The sequence below is a fragment of the Epinephelus fuscoguttatus genome, linkage group LG12 (genome assembly GCF_011397635.1).
Source record: "Epinephelus fuscoguttatus linkage group LG12, E.fuscoguttatus.final_Chr_v1".
Taxonomy (NCBI): Eukaryota; Metazoa; Chordata; class Actinopteri; order Perciformes; family Serranidae; genus Epinephelus; species Epinephelus fuscoguttatus.
This window is the reverse complement of record NC_064763.1, coordinates 15,995,675-16,017,020: the sequence shown is the minus strand read 5'-3', so window position 1 is coordinate 16,017,020 and position 21,346 is coordinate 15,995,675. Positions and strand designations below refer to the sequence as shown.

Sequence of the window (21,346 nt, the reverse complement as noted above, 5' to 3'; positions counted from 1 at the left end):
GAATGAACGGGGTCCTACCTCCAACGCTGTATCTAGTTCTCTTTATCCAACCATGCTGTGGACAGAGACAGCAGCAAAATGTATTTTTGCAACTATAAAAAAAGAGTCTTTGTCTTAAGTGTCTATTTGTATTTTGTTTCTATGTTTTATGTATGTATCGTGGATACTTGTAAATATGAAAACCAATAAAAATGATTCTAAAAAAAGAAAAAAAAATCCATATTAGTTTAAGCTGCATTCAAAATATCTCCACTGCTCTAGCTTACTGCCAGACAGCGATTTTCGATGAGGAACTGACGCCCTTATACCACTCTTTAAAGTCGAACTCCATTGAGAAAAACAGTGATTTAACATCCCTGAACATGGGAGCTGCTTTTTTACTGCTGCCTCAATCAGCTAGTTTATTTGTGTTATTGTGTAACTTTGGTTAAACCAAACTAACCCTTTTAAATGTCAAAGACACACAATAAAAAAGAAATTAATTTAAAACAAAAAAAAAAAAAAAAACGGATCGTGGCAGCAGCTCCCACATTCAGCAAGCCAAAATTACAATTTTTGTCAGTGGAGTCTGGTGGCTTTGAGAGAGCATGGGTGGATGGGGAACTGAAGCTGTTAACTGCTTCCCTGTCGAAATAGGCTGTCTGACTGAAAGTTAAAGCAGTGAAAATACTATTAATATAACGTACACTTAGACTGTTATGGATTCTTTTTTTTTCGGTGCGACTTTCTTTAGGTGGCTAATACGTTCTGCTGCTGACCCCATCCAGCATCATTTAGCCTCCATGTCGGTACTCCAGCCTGCTTCTCCAACCTGGGGGCGTTTCTACTGACATAAACTATACGTCATACACTGACTATGGATAAAAACCTCACACAACCCCAAATCAAAAAGTCTGAACTATGCCTTTAATTAAACCAAAACCTCACTAACAGAGGTTGAATAACAACAGAACATTATGACTTTGATGACTGTTGCATCAGACTGCATTCATTTTAGGTAGGTGTACCTAATAAACTGGTAACTGAGTGTAGCTTAAACAGTCAGTTTATCTCAGTCCTAAAGGAACACAAAAAGCAAAGATTATAAAACCAGAACAAACTCATAAAACCTCGTATTGACAAGACTTGAGATTTATGCTTTAAAGAAACTGCATAATGGTCCTCTGCTGCAGGAGTATCGACTCACTTTGGAGATGTGTTATTGTTAAGAGGCGCTGTGTCTTCACCCCTGCAATCTCGTCAGAAGGACACTAAGATGGAATACTGTTGGGAAACTAACCATGTATTGGACATCAATCTTGAGAGGTGATGACACAACAGCATCTAGATATCACCAGCTGGAAAAGATGTCTTTAATAAAAACACAGGTGGAGTCTGTTAAAGTCAGATAATGTAGTAATGTAATGCAGTGTGTGTAGTGTAATGCAGCTGTGTGGTTGGATGAAGGGCAGTGCCACAGCACCCTCTGGAGGACAGAACACAATAACAGCTGAATGATGCCTTTACATTGTATATGAGGATTTACATAGTTGATGAGGGTTTCAAATAACACATCAGCATCATTAATGAATGAGTCTGCAGGGATTTGTAGTATTTTCTCTCCCCACTGTGCCATCCACAAGACTAAGCCGCGGTAAAAAGCTTTGAGGTATTAAGTCTTCCCTCCCTCTGCTCTCCTACAGGTACCTGAAGCCTGACGAGAACAAAAAGTCAAAGCACAAGACTGCTGTGAAAAAGAAGACGCTCAATCCAGAGTTCAACGAGGTATAATCCTACCATACTGGGCTAAAACTGTGCAGCTCCAATTTCGCTGTATTTATATATTAATTACCTCCTATTTTTCTTTTTAACCCAAAGTTGAGTGTTTACTGTATCTGCTGTTTTTATGTGCCAAGCAACCTCCGTAACCTCGAGACCTACAAGAGCCATTCTGAGAGGGCACGGCTGTCAGATCGAAAACGAGGCACATTTTTCTAAATTCATCACAAGATGACTTTTTGAGCGAGCAGCAGAACTGAAGCTGTCTGTGGACAGAGGTAGAATATGTCACAGAAGTCAGCCGAAGACGTAAAGCTCAGGCAGCAGCACTGATACTTCATCTAACTCGTCTCAAATCTCTGTTTGATGTCTCATCAGATGTCGATGCAGCATTCTTGAAAAATGTTTTACACAATGTCAGAATGAAACTTGCGCTCCACTGTTGTTAACTCCATGATTTCTTTAAAGGCATTTGAACCAAAACAGGTTGTGGGTTTTTGTGTCTGTTAAACTATAACTGAATAATAACAGTTACTTTGATTGTTTTTTATTAAGGATGAATATTAATCTTATACAGAAAAACCATTGAAAATAAATGTTCAGGGGCTTTAAAGCTGCACAAATCCATATCTTTGTGTTACAGCTGGGGTAGGCAGAAATCTGAAAAAGCCAAAAAGAAACACACCCTCCTCCTGCATCTCTCCATTCTCTATCCTAGGCCCCTCCCACCCACACATTAATTTATTTAATCTTTTTTCATTGTAGAGTTGCCCGTGGCGCATTCGCTCAACCCCTTGTTGCTCCACAAATGAGACAAGAATTAGCTGCTAGCCACCCCACGGTCCCTTTGTCTCGCTCCCCGCCACTGTAGACTTCTTCCCTGGTTTTAGAGAAGGCAGCAGCTCCAGAGACAGAGACTAGTGGCTCAGTTTTGTCCAGTGCAACCCAACCCCCAACCCCCCAAGCTGAGTATCACAGCCACTGGTTGCCAGTGGCAGCACCGGGTCTAATCTGTGTAACCACAGCAACACAAAGTTTGCCGATCTGGCGCTGAGTTGGTGCTGTGTAGTCTGCCGTAGCTGGGGTTTGGGTTGGCGTCGGCTAACGTTGCAGCAATATACTGGTTTAAAGTTATACTGTAATACAAAAGTTGAGGGTTATCATACCATGTACATTTGCTTACCTATTATATTGAAAAAAACTCGATTATAGTTATTTTCAAAGGGGAGAATTTTTACACAAACTTCTATAAACCAAAAAATTTCAAGTTTCAATTATGGTAATAAAAGGTTTGTTAAACCAAAAATAACCCTTCTAATTTCACTCCTTCACGGGTCATTCTGATTGATAACAATATCAATTCTGTAATACCGTGATACCTTGAAACTGCAATATATTCTGAGATAGTTATCGTACTGCGAAAATATCATACTGTTGCAACCCTAGCTGCATTCAAGTTGCAACAGTTGGTCTCTGGAGCTGCTGCTCAAGGTGGTCTGCAGTGGTGGGAAGTGAGGCGGAGGACACACCGTTATCCAAGGCTCTAGCTAACGTTAGCGACATTAACATGAATTTGAAGCCGAAGCTGTGAGCCTTTAGCGCCAGTTAGCAGACGGCTAAACTATTAGCAACATTTTCTCTCCATTTTTGAAACACTTCGAAGATACTGACACGTTTCGTTTATTGTCAGACTTCTGTTCGTCTTCCTTTTAAGGGGTTGCTTTGTCAGCAGTTGTTGCCTATACTGGAATAGCAACTTTCTCTGCAGGAATCTTTGTCACTGAATCTGGATTTCACCGAAGGGACATGCACACATATCTGCATCTGCAGAACAGCCAATAGGAATGCCCCCTCTCTGAAATGACCTGCAATTGGCAAAAGTCTCCTGTCAGGGGCTAGATTTTCTAAAGCCTGAAAACTGAGCCAAGAGGAGGCGCAGAATTCTAATTTTCTTTTCGGCCACCTGAATTACAATATGCCCAGTTTAATATGGGAGTTTTACCCAATGGCAGCAGAATTAAACTGCTCACCCCAGTTTTTAAGATGCGATAAAAGACACATAATGTAAAGATGTCGTTCCACAGAGCAATATTACCAACTGTGCAGATCTCATCTCATTTTGGCATCTTTGAACTCACTGTTTTGGTCTGATCAGCCATGTATCACATGGCAGCGGAGAAAAGCCAATAAAAACCCACTGACCTGCTCAGCACCAAACAGCAGACAGACACAGTTCATAACTATCTGGTGAACATAGTGGAGCATTTAGCACCTAAAAAGACAGATATTTCTCTGGTGAGTCAGTGGAGAACAAAACAGAGCTAAAAGGAAACTGAATATTGGACTTACATTTGTAGCCAAAAACATAACTCCAAATATTCTTTATTCTTTATACGGATTCCCATAGAGAATAGATGCCAGTGTTGGCAGTATGTTTACAGCTTGTTCCCCAGACCCTCAAGTGACTAACAAAATTCAATTATGGCAGGTCTGTAATGGTGACCTTGTGATAATTTGACTGTAATTTCAGAGCTGTGCTGTAACGTTGCTTTCACCCATTCTTATTTTCATCAGCTAAGTCTCACAGTCACCACCTATTTTGTAACCAGAACGGCTGATTGTCAATGCTATTGAAATCCAAAATGCATTGCTGAACTCCCTGAGGACACGGCCATGTTTTGCAGAAGGAAGCCAAACATGTTTTCAAGGCCCTTCAGTGCATCATGGCACAGGGCAGCTTGGCTCTGAAGCACCCGCCTGTATACGAGCGGACGGCCCTGGCCAAACACTCCCACAGGCCAGCGGCTTGACATTTCCTCTGACATTTTTTGTGGCCATATCCGTCCATCACCTCTTGGCCTTTCTGTCAGAGACAAGCAATGGGGTCTCCCTCCATATCAAGGCATTGATTTCATTAAGGTGGAGCAGCGAACCTGATTGAACTACAGATTGAAATGCAGGATGAATTCTCCTGCGTTGCATTCTGCAAATTGATATTAGAAAATGGTTGTTTCATTTAGTGGACGGTGGACTTTATTGATTATACTGTCGTTCTGGTAAAGTGCTCTAATATGTATTTTAAATTTAATTCCTCGGTGCTTCAGTCCAGATACTTCTTGCCCTTGTAGTATATTGAATGAGTTTATATAAGTGTCTGTCTGTGGTGAATGACTCCCTGAGATTGAGAAAACACAACTATCTTAGTCACTAACAAAAGAAATTAAAACTCAATGAGGCACTTGGAATAAAGTGAATCAATTTCACTAAGTTTGTAATGATAATAAACAAACCCAACACCATGCAGGAGAATTGTCCAGGGCCTTTTAAACCCATATTTATACTATGTGATGTGATATTTAATTGTATGTGATCATACTGGAGAGATAAACTCTTGTTTTCTGTCATTTTCTGTAGGAGTTCTGTTACGACATAAAATATGCAGACCTCACCAAAAAGACCTTGGAGGTAACCGTGTGGGACTATGACATCGGAAAGTCCAACGATTTCATAGGTAAGCACAGGTGAACGGCGCCAGCTCGGCTTTATTCACAGATGACGACAACGTGGGATGGGATAAAATGGCTTGGCTGTTATTCATCAGCATCAGCAGCAGCACCACCACTGGCCCTCTGTCCAGCTGAGTCTGCCATCTGTCCGGCTCCTCTCAAAGGCTGGAGGCTGAGAAACAAACAAGCACTGAGCCATGCTGGGAACTGGCTGGTCTGCCATCGTGTAGTCGTGTCATTTTAAGCACTCAGCAGTGATAAAAAGCTTTTCTCATTTAAAATCTAGATGATAAATACATTTTGGGAGAAAATTTAATACCAGCAGCTGATTTTCTTTGCCACAGTCTTAAAGGTATACTATGCAGGATTGTAGGTTGATGTTTGTAAACACACTCGCCTACAAAAGCGTAGGTAAAAGCCAACCCCAGATTCACTCGTTTTGTTTTTCACCTCACTATAATTGTATTTGCTTGGCACAATGTCTCTTGGATGCCTGCTGCTTACAGTCTGCACCTGTTCGCTACCTTTTTATAAAGCTCTGACCTCACCTGAGCGCTATGGGGGTACACGCCCACAAATGTCATGAACACAGACAGTAAGAAAATACAAGCAGAGGGCAGAGTGTCTGCAGAAAAATACACCGCCACACACTCTACATGCTCAGAAGTGATGATTGAAAGGGATTACTTCTGTATGAGTCTATACATTGTTTTTATGCCCCATCACCGGCAATGGCCGTGGCCAAAGGCATTATGTTTTTGGATTGTCCATCCGCACATCCATCTGTACGTCTGTTCCAGTCTTGTAAACACAATATCTTAAGGAAGCCTTGAAGGAATTTCTTCAAATTTGGCACCAATGTCTACTTGGACTCAGTAATAAACTGCTTAAATTTTGGTGGTCAATGTTCAGTGGTCAAAGGTCACAATAACCTTGCATCCATCTCATTGTGAATTTAATCTCTCAATAACACGAATTTCTTCAAATTTGGCACAAACATCCACTTTGAGTCAAGGATGAACTGATTAGAATTTGGTGGTTAAAGGTCAGGGTCACTCTGACCTTGCGTCTGTCTCATTTTGTTAATCTGATATGCCTGCTGCTTACAGTCTGGCACCCGGTCGCTACATTTTTATAAAGCTCCGACCTCACCTGAGTGCTGTGGGGGTACACAACCACAACCGTCCCAAACACAGGCAATGAAAAAATTCAGGCAGAGGTCAGAGTCTCTGCAGAACAATACACCACCACACACTTCTACAAGGTCAGAAGTGATGATTGAGAGGGTTTACTTCTGTATTAGTCTCCATTGATTTTATACCTTTGCACTGGCAATAGCATTATCTTTTCGGGTTGCCCATCCATACGTCCATCCCTTTGTCTGTCCCATTATTGTGAACGCGATACCTCAAGGAAGCCTTGACTCTGAATTTCTTCAAATTTGGCACAAATGTCCACTTGGACTCAACAATTAACAGATTCATTTTTGGTGGTCAAAGGTCAAGGTCACCATGACCTTGCATCCGTCTCACTCTTGTGAACATGATATGTCAAGAACATCTTGAAGAATTTCTTTAAATTTGGTACAGACATCCACTTGGGGTGTAAATCACCAAATTCATCGCGATATGATATCTACTGATATCAATTCTTTGGACACCGATATATGTTATTTATCAATAATACAAAGTCTGCCACAGTACAATTTTGATTCGATACAAATTAGGGGATTGCAATTATTATGAGATGATATTATCTGCCTATTTAATTCAATCTGTTACCGAAGAAACTGCCACCCCTTTCTTTTCTGCTTTTGGCCATAAAAGATAAAAACAACACAAAAATAATGTTACTAACTGTAAAGTAAAGTTTACTTTAAACTGATTCCACTAACACACATTACACAGCACATGGAATAAGTCAACATTTGGGGCATTCTGCCAGGAAAAAATGTTTTCATTTTAACCCAAACCATGATCTTTTTCATAAAACTTGATGAATATCTGGCAACAGCCACAAAACATGAATTAAAAACAACATCAATTAACAAAAGTATCACATTCAGCTCAGTAATAACTGTCAAAGTTCATAGACAAAACTATTGTTTTTTGCTCGCCTAAAGACAACGATAAGGATCGATGTTTCCACTCTGCATCAATGACACTGGATCGTTAATCACTTAATTGATGTATCGATCCAGGTTGACAGATCATTACACCCCTAACATCCATTTTGAGTCACAGATGAACCGATTAGAATTGGTGGTCAGAGGCAAAGGTCACTGTGGCCTTGCGTCCATCTCATTTTGTGAACATGACATCTCACGCAGACCTTGAGGGAGTTTTCTCAAACCTGACACAAACATCCACTTGGACTCAAGAATGGAATGATTTTAATTTTATGGTCGAAGGTCAAGGTCACTGTGACATCACAAAACATGTTTTTGGCCACTGACATCTCAAGCTAAAACCTCAGTTTTACCTAACATTTCAGAATGGGCCGAGACCCACTTTTGGACCGTGACCCACCAGTTGGGAACCACTGATCTAAAACACAGTTTGCGTGTGCATGAAAGATAGAAAGGCATAATTTAAAAAAAAAACAAAAAACAAAAAAAAAAACAGCTATGTTTACAAAGACCCGTGTCCATGTGGACGAGGCCTAATTGTGTTTGTGATGATGTATCCACAGAATTTACTCCAGAGGCCGGCACATCCTGAGGTGCTCTGCCCTCAAAGAACCTGAAAACTGAAAATATTACCAAGAACTGGACTCTGCAACATTTCATTGTGTCAACTAATGACCACTTTAAAACACGATGGTTGCCCTAGGCAACACAGCGAAGACATCAGAACAGCTACTAAATGGACCTTGAGTGTGTGAGACTGTTTTGTCACATTAGTCAATGACTGATACTCTCCCTGTGCCTTCTTTCAGGTGGTGTATCTCTAGGTATCAATGCAAACGGAGAGAGGCTCAAACACTGGTTTGACTGCCTTAAAAACAAGGACAAGAAAATTGAGCGCTGGCACACGTTGACCAATGAATTACCCGGATCATTAAATGACTGAAGACCCACATCCTGTCGTCCAACCTGTTGGCCCCCGTCCCTCCCCTGGCTGCACCAGATAGGACTCCTGCCTTCACTGTCCTTACGCCTCCTCCCAGCTCTTCTTCTCTGGATTTTCCTCATGTTGGCCACAGCGACCTGTGACACCTCTTTGGGAATATATTTCCTCTCAACAGGGCTCAGTTAAAAATATCCTTGCATTTGTGTTCACATGTACAACAGGGGGTTGCATGGCTGCTCAGTTATTTTTCTTTTAAGAGAAATCAAATCCACAAAATGAATCACGTGGATGGTAGTGTTGATTTTTAGGCTTCATTATTCTGATTTCCTGTTTGATCAGAGTAGATAAAAAGGAGCAAATGCTTTACTTTTGATGAGATCTTTCACAGCAATTCAAAAATTTACCAATGATTCAACAGTCCCTGAAACAGCACAAACAAATCCGTCATACAGTCATCTTGGTGGTGAAAGAGCGGAGAATCTAACAAAGGATGTAGCAACATTTTCATACTGTCGGAGTCTGCAGGAATGCTGAGTGGAATAGTTCTCATTTCGATATCTGAAGATGTTGCACTTTAATATGATAGTAAAGCTGTTAGGTAGTGAAAGTCCTGTTGTTCATCGCCCATGTGAATGGCTCAAAGACAACGGGCCAACTTCAAGTAGTTTGTAGAGAAACATGGAGCATTTATCCTTTAGTGTGACTCCTACTGTACAAGTTAAGGCCTCAGTATGCTTCACACAAACCAGATCGTACATTATGGAGTCTGACTGAGACTGTCCTCCAAGAAACTAGGGCTGCCCCTGACTGAGAATTTTCTGAGTCGACCAATAGTCATCATTTAGGCCCATTAGTGGACTCGTCTCCCGCATGTTTACCATATTAATTTAATTATTTTGGGCGGGGCAGCACAATGGTTTGAGTTCAAAGTCTGAGAAAGAATAGTATAGTATAAGCATACCATCGACATTCCCGAGGTTTTTGTGCCTAAACCAAACCAAACATTAACCATAGTGATGTCACATTAGAAAACATACTTGACCCCAATGCGAAAAGCCTGCCATCATCGCTTTCCCCTGGCCAGGGGCGGAGCCATATGTTGTTAACACTGGGGCTCAGCCTGGGGGCATGCTCCCTCGATGGAATTTTTCCCCATTTACAGCAGCTATATGCAATATTTTTCAAGCCTTTTGAGACAAAAGAATGACAAGGGAAATTTGGGAAAAGCATGATAGTTGCCAAGGAAAGAAAATCTTCCTGTGGAGCCTACATCCTATTTTGTATTTAATTGTTCTCCAACTGTCTTCATCATTCTGAACCATAACAGACCAAATATTGACTAATTCTCACTCCTGCCACCTAAAAAGAGGCAAAAACTGTCTGATGATACTATTTTTAAATTACACAAGATGGGTGGGAATTTGGCGTAAACAGCATTAATCTTAAAACATATTCTCGTTACACCACGCTGGAGTCCGCCTCTGCTCCTGGCTGCATCCCACAGCGAACACTTCCAAACTGTCTCTGCTAGAGGGCAATAGTTGTGTTGTACATGATAATAGAAACAAAAAGTTTTAAAAAACGGTTGTGAGAAGAATAAAAAAAAGAGAGCAAAGACAGCTTGAGAGAGAAAGTTCAAATGCTGCCTCTGGCTTTCAGACTGAGAACAGTATTTCAATATGCTGTGGTGGTGGTGGTGGTGGTGGTGGGGTTTTTTAGGTGTTGGTGAGATAATGAAATTCACGAGGTTCAGTTCCAAGGTATATATCCATGAATTTAAAGGCTTAATAAACATGGAAACACTGCACAGTGGCTTAGAACATCACAAAAAAGGATGTCACGTCAATCACAAGGCAAACAGCAGAAATACGGTGTGTCCATTCTGGCTTTGCGCTTGATTGAAGTTACAACTTCTGCATATTTTAATAAGTTTTAAGATGACCCTGAACTTTTTTGATGGAGTCTTCTGTGTGGACATCCCACTGCCTCAGCAGAATGGCCTCCCTCCCCTCTGTCTGCAGGCGTTCATATGTAAGACTGTCTGAGAGCTTTTCCACCATCGAGGTCTCAGATACTGGTACGCCAGTAATTACGTTTGAAGTATACTGAGGTCTTCAGTCCTCTTCCCAGTGAGCTGCGGAGCAGTTTGTTGGAGAGGACAGAGTATCATAATCGCACCAACAACACCAAACAACACTAAATCTAGTTCTCAATGGTTATAAGATGTTTGCAGATGATAGCTATAAGTTCAGCATAGACGATTTTTTTTTTAACAACTTATACTCATCTGTAAAACTGGCAGCATGTCACGTTACCAAATTTCTGTCCATTGAGCAAACTCTGTGATACAAAAATCAACTTTGCCTCCTAAAGCAACCCAGTCGCTAAAATGAATGTTGGCATTGTACATTTCTGCAACCCAGTGATAAGTTACTTTTGCACGTTATAATGTAGCAGATACACTGAAACTTTATTCTCAACAGTGCTGTGGTTAACATGTTCTTGGGTTATGTTTTGATTATAGCTACGTATAGATCATGTTTTGGCTTAAAATACTCTGGTTTTGGTGGCTTAAAGGCTGCTGGAAAGGCACCAACGTCTTGGTACTATCCCTGGTGGCATGATTGTAGAAAACCAGTGTTGCACACTCTGGTTCCCTATGCATTTCTTTAATTTTGATGACGTTTTGGCTTTTGGGCCTTCTTCAAGATCAACAAACATACTGAGACACAGGTACACTGATCTGCTGATATGGACCACACTTTTGTTACACAGCTGATGATGATTAGGTGATCATGCCACAGCATTAGGTTGAGCAAATCACAGTCACATACAGAGTCACACAGCTGACAGTGGTTAATGATGCCAAAGCATTAGGCAAAAAAAAACAACAACACAATTTTGAGGCCCTCAACAAATCAAGACCTTTAAAGCAAAATGTTGTCAGGAGCTACAGCTAATCGAGTCATCAAAACAAATGACAGCCACCACATATTCTACCACATTTCACACTATCCCTGGTGGCAACACGGTGACCAGTGGCTTACAAAGACTCACAGTTATTGCCTTATCTGCTGTCTGCTGTATACCGTAAAAGCCAACACATTCTCACTCTGACCTTGTCACATATGGACGTCTGGTCATGGACTTTCCACGTTCTAATACGATGTGAAAGGTACCCTGGGTGCGTTGGTTGTTGACGTTCCGGGACACCGTGTCAAGTTCTGCCTGTTACATGCATTGTCTTCTTTCAAAATAAATGCATTACATCAGTGCAACACCACAAACTGACGTTTTTGTCCTGCAACAACTAACACACATGGTTGGGTTTAGGAAAAAAGAACAGGGTTTCCTTTATAATCTTACAGGATGCGAACACAGCTCTCTCGGGTGAAAGTCGTTGTTTGTTGGACCCATCCACCACTGTACTATAATGGTGACCAGCCACTTATCATGTCGACGTTGAGAGACGGCTTTTTTCATCAGTGTCCGACACTGCAAGTCACTGCCCACACACTGGATTTCAACGACTTCGGAGTGAGACCGGGTTGTAAAAGTAGTAGTCTCGCTAAAATCCTAACAATACCCATCCCTAGTCTGATGTTGAGCCCTGAGGCTCTGCTGTGCTCTGTGGCTGGCTTCCAGGTTTCAAGGCACTATGTGGCCCTTCTGCCTCTTGTCTGAACCCACTGTTCTTATCTAGATGTGCTGGTACCGACATTTGGCACCGAATGAATTTAACATGAAGTGGTGCACAGCAGCACCGACATCATTCAGTCGGTACTCTTAAAAGTACCCACCGTTACTATCCACCACCCTCTCAACTATCCAATGACAATGTCAGCTCATCTACTTCTTCACTTTAGAAATGTTGGTGTGATATGTATAAAATGTACAAACGTAACCTATTGATGGTTTCCAGAAACTTACAATCCCACATTTCCTTCTGGTGACTGGGTTGCCTCAAGGCTACTTACAGCAAGTATTCACAAACGTTTAAAAACACCGATGCCCTGTGTCTCTCTATAGGCTAATCACTATGAGACAATGCTAGGTGTCAAAGCACCACTTACTCGGATTACTCACTGGTTTTTCAGTGCAACTCCTGATCTATAGAGCTGCCTAGTTTTGTGGTAATCCTGATGTCAAGACTCCACAAGTGTTTCATCCATTCAGTCACTACAACCAGACTTGTTACTTACAGTGCTAAAGCAACGGGTAGCTACATCAGATATGCATTTAGAAATTCAAGTATAACTGGGGATGAATCATGGGTACAAGGCCACAGCGCTGTTTTCAATCAGATAGCTGTCTGCCTGTGGTCAGAAGTGATTTTTACACTGAAAGCTTTACCGAGCTGGGCTTCAGACTGCAAGGGCAAGATGGAATTTCTCTCACGCAGAGGCACAGGGAGCCAACAAGTGCAGTAAGAGCATAATGGTGTAATAGCGGCATTGAATCTGTGATTATTCCAGAGCTGGAGAGGGTTATGAATACAAAAGTAGATCTCATATGCACCTGATGATTCAGATGATCAGGGGATAATTTCAGCACTGAGGTGAAAGCTTTGACTGTACACTGCGATCACATCACACAGTCTGTATGGAGGGTGGAGAGGCCACTTGATAGAGACCCGCTGTAATCAACAACAGAATGAGGTTCAGTGGCCGAGCAGCCTGGTCTGGAAATCACTTGTCGAACCACAGCACCACATGATTGGGCAGCTCTATGGTGTGTGTGTGTGTGTGTGTGTGTGTGTGTGTGTGTGTGTGTGTGTGTTGCTTATTGTTTACAGAAAAAGTACTTTCCACAAAAAACTAGCTGGCAGCATTTTCAGACGTAATGTGGCTGAAAATGTACCTGAGTCATTCTATAACTGAGGGTACATTTCATGTCCTGTGATGATTATTATATATTTTTAAACTATTTTCTTCAAAATACCATATTTAACAGATTAAGGGAAAGCATAATATAAAATCTTAAAGACATTTTGTGCACTCAAAGGCCCTCGTATGTCAGTCTATCATACAAGCCAACGCAGATCTGACTGCAGAAATCATCTTACAGTAGGATTCATGAAACGTTCTTTTCTCGCCGATCATAGCATAGGAATGATGATAAATGCTACTGCTGAGAACAATCGTCATTTAAGTGTTCTGTCCCAATATATTCACTGTTAGGAAGCCTTGCCCCTAGAGTTTACAAGATGGAGAGACGTAATATGGCCAAGAAACTTGTGAGTTTCCTCCATGGGGTGGCTGGGCTCAACCTTAGAGCCAGAGCTCCGACATCTGGAGGGAGCTCGGAGTAGAGCCGCTGCTCCTTTGCGTCAAAAGGGGTCAGTTGAAGTGGTTTGGGCATCTGATCAGAATGTGGCCTGGACACCTCCCGTTGGAGGTGCTTTGGGCATGTTCCACTGAAGCCCCAGGGCAAACCCAGAACACGCTGGAGGGATTACATATCTCATCTGACCTGGGAACACCTCGGGGAGTGGCTGGAAAGCGTTGCTGTGGAGAGGGACATCTTGGGTGCTTTGCTTGGCCCACTGCCCCTGCGACCCAGTCCCAGATAAGAGGATGAAAATGGATGGATCAATCGTATATAAAGATATTTTGTGCACTCATTGGCCCTCATTTATCAATCTGTCATACAAACCAACACAGAGCTGAGTGCAGAAATCATCTTACGATAGGGTTCATGTTTGAACCATTAAAACGTTCTTATCTGGCCGATCATAGCATAGGAGTGATCTGATGGTGATAAATGTGGTTGCTGAAAAAACAGTTGTCATTTAAATGTCCTGCCTTGATGTATTCTCCGTTTAGAGGCCTCACCCCAAGAGTTTACAGCACAGAGAGACGTATACAGCTGAGAAACTTCTCTGAATGAAAACGCTGACGTACCAGGTCAAATAAGCAAAGTATCAAAGGACATCAAAGGAAGTCAAGCGTTGCAGGGGACAATTGACCTTGAGCCTGGGAAATTTAATGTAATATTTAATTGGTTAGGATTCTGCACAGCACACTGATGCATGACTAGCTACATGACAAGCTATTGGGTAACAAGCAAAAAAAATCCTTTTTTTTTTTTTTTTTTAAATGTGAAATGTACCCAAAATTATAAAGTGACTCACCTGCTGTTTGTCAAAAGGGCCGTATTTCAAAAACAGAAAGTTTACGTCAAATATTTAAAAAAAAAAAAAGGAAAAAAAAGAATAATATCAAAAGCATGTATTGTTTACAACAGCCTATTGTTGCTGACATTTGCTGCTGGAAGGGCGAACACGCCTGTCGCTAAATTCACTGCGATTATTCAGTCGTGCGATGCAGACTGTGCTGAGATGGTCCAGGGTGAGAAGGGCAGAATTTTTTAATATACTAGCTGTGTATGTATATTGTTACGTATCTGTTGAAGGGTTTCTTTTATATAATGTAAGCAGCTCCACTATAAATGTATCAAACAGAATGTACATGTTTAACCCCTTCTATTCCACAGTAGACCCTCTGAGAATGTGCAGCGTAGTGTGTTGTTGATATTGTTCATATGTCAAATCTCAGGCTCTGTATTTGGAGCACACATATCTGGGAACAGAGATGGTTGAACCCCGGAGCAAACAACCAGGAGCTCCGTCACTCAAGTCAGATAACAAATTTTACTTTCTAGCCTGTTGAATTATTTATGTTTTTTCTTTCTTTTAATAATTTATGTTACAGTTTGATACCCCGAGTCCCTGTGCAGCCCTAGAAACTTACCAGGACTGAAAACCCCCAACTTGAGTTGCCCTCATGGACCAGTAGGCTGGAATGCATGCCATGTATTTGTGATTTTATGAGTTTGATCCCGCAGTATGACCTTTTCTGCATGCCCCTCCCCCCACACCCAAACCCACCTTGTTGTAAATTCCCACCGTGCACTGACTGGTAACACAGAATACGGCATACAAATAGTCCTCACGTTAACGTTCAGGATTCCTGTCAGGCTTGCAATTCAGCTAACAGCTTTTTGTCATTACCTCACGTCACTGTAAGTGATAGGCCGGGCATGTTTGTTTCTAGGAGCATGTCGATCCTGTCAGTGTGACTGTTTTTATAATCACATCATTTATTTATAATCACGAACAGCCCCAAAGTCCATTCGTTGTATCATTTGACCCTTTCGAACCCCAGTTTCATTGTTGACGCAGTGTTATTAAAACTATTACGTCGCTTTCACACTGTCTTCTGTTAAATCCGAAGAAAATTTGATTTTGACAAATGGCATCACACCTTCGAAGCCAGGGAATTAAATGTTTAATGCATTACATCGGCCCTCACGTTCACAGCCTCTTCAGCCACATCGATTTGTGATGCACAGACCGGCTGTGAAACCTTGTTGGCATCTCAATATAATCCTTGACACAACAGTGATCCCTCTCTCTCTGATGAATATGTAATGAATACAACCGACATGTGATTTTGATTTTGTAATCTGTCTGCCTTTGTATGCAAGCTCAATATTATGAAAAAAAAAAAACACAACTGCATGCGTATGTTCTTGGTTTTGTCATGAGATGACTTTGCCTAATGTTTGATACTGTTTTCTGTATAAAAAAAACAAACTACACGACTGTGGATGCTCTAAGATTATGCTATAAGTCAGTCTTTCTTCTGGACAACATTTTGTACCTTTGAACACTATCGCATTGCCTGTTTGGCTGCTGTATTGACTATCTGGAAGCGTGACTTGATGTGAATTAAAATCTCTCCTTTGTTGTTTTGTTTCCTTTTTAACACTCAGGCACTTGTTTGCATTCTTCTGGTTTGTTGAATGTATGACTATAAATGCATTGTCTCTAATTATATTTTAGTGCCACGCCAACTGGACGGTTATTGTGCCTTTCCTTGTTTCTATTTCTGTATTATTGCTTGCATGCTTTTCAAAGAATAACCAATCACTGGATTATTGTAATAAATAGTTTATATACAGTATGTTGCAATAATTTTAAACTGAAGAAAATGCATGCAAATAGACAAACAAGCAATTCAAGGGTTCAGTGTGGAGGATTAAGCCGGATATATTGACAGGAATTAAATGTAATAATAAGTACGATTTCTTTAATGTATAATCACCTGGAAATATGGAATTATTGTGTTTTTGTTGCTTCAGAATGAACCATTTATATCTACATAGGGAGCGGGTCCTCGTCCACAGAGTCCGCCATGTTGCACTGCCATTTTCTACAGTAGCCCAGAATGGACAAACCAAACACTGGCTCTAGATAGTAACATTCACATCTTCACACTGGCCATCGTTATTAGCGGCCCTTTAAATGCCAAACCTTATGTTGTGTTCACACCAAACATGTCATGATAAGGCCTTTGCACACCGAGTCCCTTTTTTATCAGATGCCTTTTTTTAATCCGTCAGCAGAAAAAAATCATCACGCACAGAAAGCTTGCACACTGAGTCTGATGCGTGTCATTGTTCTATTCGTTGAGAAAATTCCCAAAAAGTTACAAAATGAAGAGACACATTTCCTCCTTTGCCTCTCCCCACTGGAGATACCTATCTGGCTGTCACCACTCCCTCCTCGTCTTTCATTTGGCACCACAGCTGCATGAAGGGGCGGAGCTGTCCTCCACATTCTGTGTGCGGTCCAATTCTCCTCTTCATCATCATACACCTGAGTATTACTATCTGACCTGCTGAAAGTGAGCTATCTGAGTTATGAAATGATTCTGTGAACCCTGTTCCTCTGTCTTATCGCAGCTGTGTCCCGCCACCACATTTTCTTCACTGATTCTAGGTCGTGTGAGTTTGAACACTAGAATATTCTGTGTTGCGAAGAACTCGTCATGCGACAGTGTGAAACTGCTGAATCAATGAATGAACATCTGCTGGACCATCCTCTGCATCATACGTCCCCGGAGGCTCTCAATGCTGGCCCGAAGCAGTTGCTGAAGTTCAGATTTTTAAACTCTCGTAAAAAAAAAAGAGTATGATGCAAAATTGCGCTACTAGCGTCATTTGCGCTGCTTAATTTGCATATTTCACGTCATTTGCGTCCCATCCATCAAGCTGCCTGGCGGAAAATCCACGTCTAATCACGTCTTTACGTTGACTTTACATGTTGTTCACTCACGCAAATTGTTTTATTCACGCCCAGTGAGCACAACATAACAGCATTTAAAAAACACTTATTTGAAACATTAAACTGTTTTATTCAGTGTTTTTACTGGTTTAAATCACCAGATCCATTTGTTTTGGAGAGGATGAGATCTCTGCGAATATTTCGGCTCCCAGTAAAAACCTACTGAAAATCTGTATTTTCAGTTATTAGAGAAAAAAGGTGATTACACATTGGCAGGTGTGCTAGCAGCCCGTTTCCAACATGCTGACCAACATTGGACATTGTAACATGAAACTGCTTCAGGGGCCATACACATGCCATGTTTCTTGCATCCCGAAATCCACTGTTTTCAATGTAGATATGAGGCAGAAGAGCTCAAATATCAGAGCCACACCTTCAACTCTCAGTACGCAGGAGCTCATGTGACAAGAACCAACCAACCACAGCTGACAGATATTGTTCCCTTCATCCGTAAGTATCAGTCTGTGATAAATATGACGAAGAAGTTGATTATTTTAGCACAGGGCTGCCAGAGCTTTACATCTGTCCCACGGATGATAGGCCGACACACAGACAGCACCTGGAAGAAGATCAGCTCTGCACTCAGGATTTCAGGTAAATAGCCTATGATACAGTGCTTCAAACACAACCATGAATGCTGGCACAGAACAGACACAAGAGTAGCACTCAGCGTCCAACCTCGCGTTTTCCAGGCGGTTAGAGACACAGCATGTTTACGGACCCTTATTCAGTGTTTTCACCTGGTCCGTTTGTTTTGAAGAGGAAGAGACAATGCAATAAACGATGAAAACAGAAGGAATTCTAAGCGGAAGGTCACGATTGGAACATGAGAGAGGTTTCAGCTTGTTGCAATCGGCAATCCTCACCACTAGATGCCACTAAATCATACGAATCCAACACACTTCTCCTTTAAGAACATGTGCACTTAGGAAAAAACTGTGCAAATAAGTAAAAGCAACCACATTTTAACTAGACAGCTAAAGCTGCTGTAGCCATTCATGTTACAGTAAACATATTCAGACACATCCAATCTGTAACTTATGATATTTATTGAAGTGTTCTAAGTAGTCTGTCTTGCATTGAGAGTTATCCCTATTCAGCACCCAGCTGCATTGTACAGGTCTGTTAAAACGACAGGCAATTTTTCAAGTGGTTTTCCCCTATCGAACGAGACAATTCACGGTAAAGATCTCCTCTTGGTGCCTTTTTGCCAGATTACTCTTGCAGAAAACCATAAGGCTGCACAGCTCTGAGGGGACAAAGGAAAATCAATTAGCTGTGTGACTGCCTTTTTCTTTGTGCCCTTATCCTCTAATGCAGCCCATTTTACCACAGTAATGAAAGGGTCTAAACTCTCTGTCAGCAACATTCAGGAACTAATGTCCTTTACCACAGCGGTGTCAAACATATGGCCCACAGGGCAGAAAGGATCCAAACTGGCTCTCTGGATGGCTTTGCAAAGTGTGAAAATTGCAGAGGTCATAAATTCCATTGTCCAGATGCACTGCTATTCCTATTTGTCCACTAGGGGTCACACTGTCCAGCAGTCAAACGAAAGCACTGGACACCATCATGAAACTCCAGGGTCTGTAGCGCTTGTTTCATTATGACTACGTTTCCCAATTTGAATCCAGTGCTTTTGTTTGACAGCTGCAATCAACGCTTTGTGTTGGTTCATTTCTTTAGGAAAGTGAGTGACTCTTTGTGTCACACTAAGTTTGTACTTTGTCGAAGGAACTTAACAGCAAGTCTTAAAACTAATTTTGCTATTTCCTGCAGTGTGTATTTCAGTTCAGGAGGACTAAAGTTCAGCGTTTCATATACTTATTTTGTGCAGTAGTGGCTGGACTGGAAGTCTAAGTGGAACAACACTGTAGATTCCTTGGAACCAAAAGATGCCTTGAAACAGTCAATATGAGCTGACTTTTTCATTTGGAGGTGGAGGGGATGGTGGATGGTGTGACACCTAGGTTCGATGGCTGCAAAGGTGCAGACCACTACAGACTACTGATCAAGATCAACAACCAACAAAAACAATTGTGTTTTAGTAACCTGTCGCTATTTTTCCAGTGACTGTCTTGCTTTGGTCCAAATCAGAGACTAATTTTCTTACAAAGTTGAGAGTTGGTTCATGTTCTCACAGCAGCATTCACAAACGGACCAGATCAAATGCCTTGTGTGAGAAAACTGCTCTCGATTGGTCAGAATTTCCATGTGGGGATAAATCCAGGAAGTAAACCAAACGTTGAAGAAGAGTACACTTGCAGGATAAATGTGACACTTTCTAATGTCACAATGGAGGGACAACTACGCAGGATGATGCTCATCGTGGACTATATTGCTGTCATTGTTCATTTTAGTCAAACCATACAGTTTGAAAACGAGGTGCGGCTCCAACTAGATCCAGATCCAGGTTGGAACACGTTCTCACCACAAACGAACTGCACCAGAGTTCGTTTGTAACCGGACTGAGACCACCTCTTCAAGAAGGTCTCGGTCTGGTTGTTTTGGTGCACACCTGAGTGTGATTGCTGTGTTCACACCTGCCCAAATGAACCACACTGAGGGGGCAAATGAACTTGAGTTCGATTGAACCGGACCAAACAGAGCAGGTGTGAAAGCACCCTTAGCGACCCTTCACTGTTTTAACACTGAAAATAGTGCCCTACCAAGCAGTTGGTTTTTCACTAAGACCTTGCTGTGGTTTCAAACAGGATTGTATTAAAAAAAAATGGGTGTTTTAAGCCAAAGCAGGATCTTTTCCTGTCCAGAACCAAGTGGGTTTTGTGCCTTAACTTATATGCACCGTATGTGCTACATAATAATGTGCAAATGTGACACATTCATGGTTTGCAGAAATGTACAATGCAAACATTTATTCTGGAGATTAGGCTGGCTTTTGTATCATTACACATTTACTGCACAGTTTATAGTCAGAATCATCAGCAACATGGCAGCTGTTTTCGGCAAAGGAAAAACAAAACAACAAAAGAAAATCCATTGTAAACTATCTTCACAGCACCTAAACAGATGACAGACACATTTCCTGAACAAAGAGCTTAAGGCCTTTTTGTTGTTTTTCCCACGTTTCATCGTTATAAAAAAGGACCATTGTTTGTCCCTTTATTCATTTTATCACCTGGCAAAGATCCAAGGCCGACTTGATCCCAAAAAGCACATTTATAACATCTCTACAATTGCTGTATGATGAGACATCTGTGAAGGAAATAATGTTGCCAACTTGACTGAAGAGAGCAAAAATGCACAATTATTTTTGGCACTTTGTCTGACAGCCCACATTTGAGGGATACCATTTTGGGATGTACACAGAACTGTGGAGGACGCCCATTTACTTTGCTGTCAAAAGTGAGATTTGGGGGATATTTTGAACTTGTGATTTATGTCTTTGAGCACAACAGAAATGAGAAAATTGGAGCTTTCAGCCATCTATCTAACAAATGGAGAATGCATGAAATGATGAACGAGTGGCTCTGGTGGCTCATTGAATCCTGCAGCTGAACTCTGAGGACTGGGCCTCTGTGGATAAAATGGAGACAGAGAACAGCGCAGTCCGTCACAAGACGCATGCAACAATAAAAATAATAAGGCGGTCAAAATGAAGTATGAAGCTGAGGTTAATACGCCCATTTTTGTGAGAGTAATACTTCTGCTTTGATGGATATGACTGGGAAACATCATCAGGGGTTGTTGAGTGTGAGTGAATGACGGTGTTGGTACCTGAACTTTTCTGCTTTCAGAAAAACAGCACTGTGCCACGGGTGACCATGGCAACCACAGACACCACTCACTGTGGAGCACACTGCATTTTTAAATATGCAGAAAGGGAGAATCCGGGCAGAAATATTAAATGAAAGGTGAAG

At 41.5% G+C, this 21,346-nt stretch overlaps 1 protein-coding gene across 1 annotated transcript in view; it reads left to right on the top strand.

Moving 5' to 3' along the window:
• doc2b (double C2-like domains, beta) overlaps window positions 1-16,265 on the top strand; it is a 247,321-nt gene extending 231,056 nt beyond the window's left edge. The window contains exons 7-9 of the mRNA XM_049591263.1: window positions 1,683-1,764; window positions 5,173-5,269; window positions 8,202-16,265. Coding sequence (XP_049447220.1) covers window positions 1,683-1,764; window positions 5,173-5,269; window positions 8,202-8,335 — 313 coding nt within the window. The 3' untranslated portion in view covers window positions 8,336-16,265. The remainder of the gene's footprint in view (window positions 1-1,682; window positions 1,765-5,172; window positions 5,270-8,201) is intronic.
• The last annotated feature ends 5,081 nt before the right edge of the window (window positions 16,266-21,346 follow it).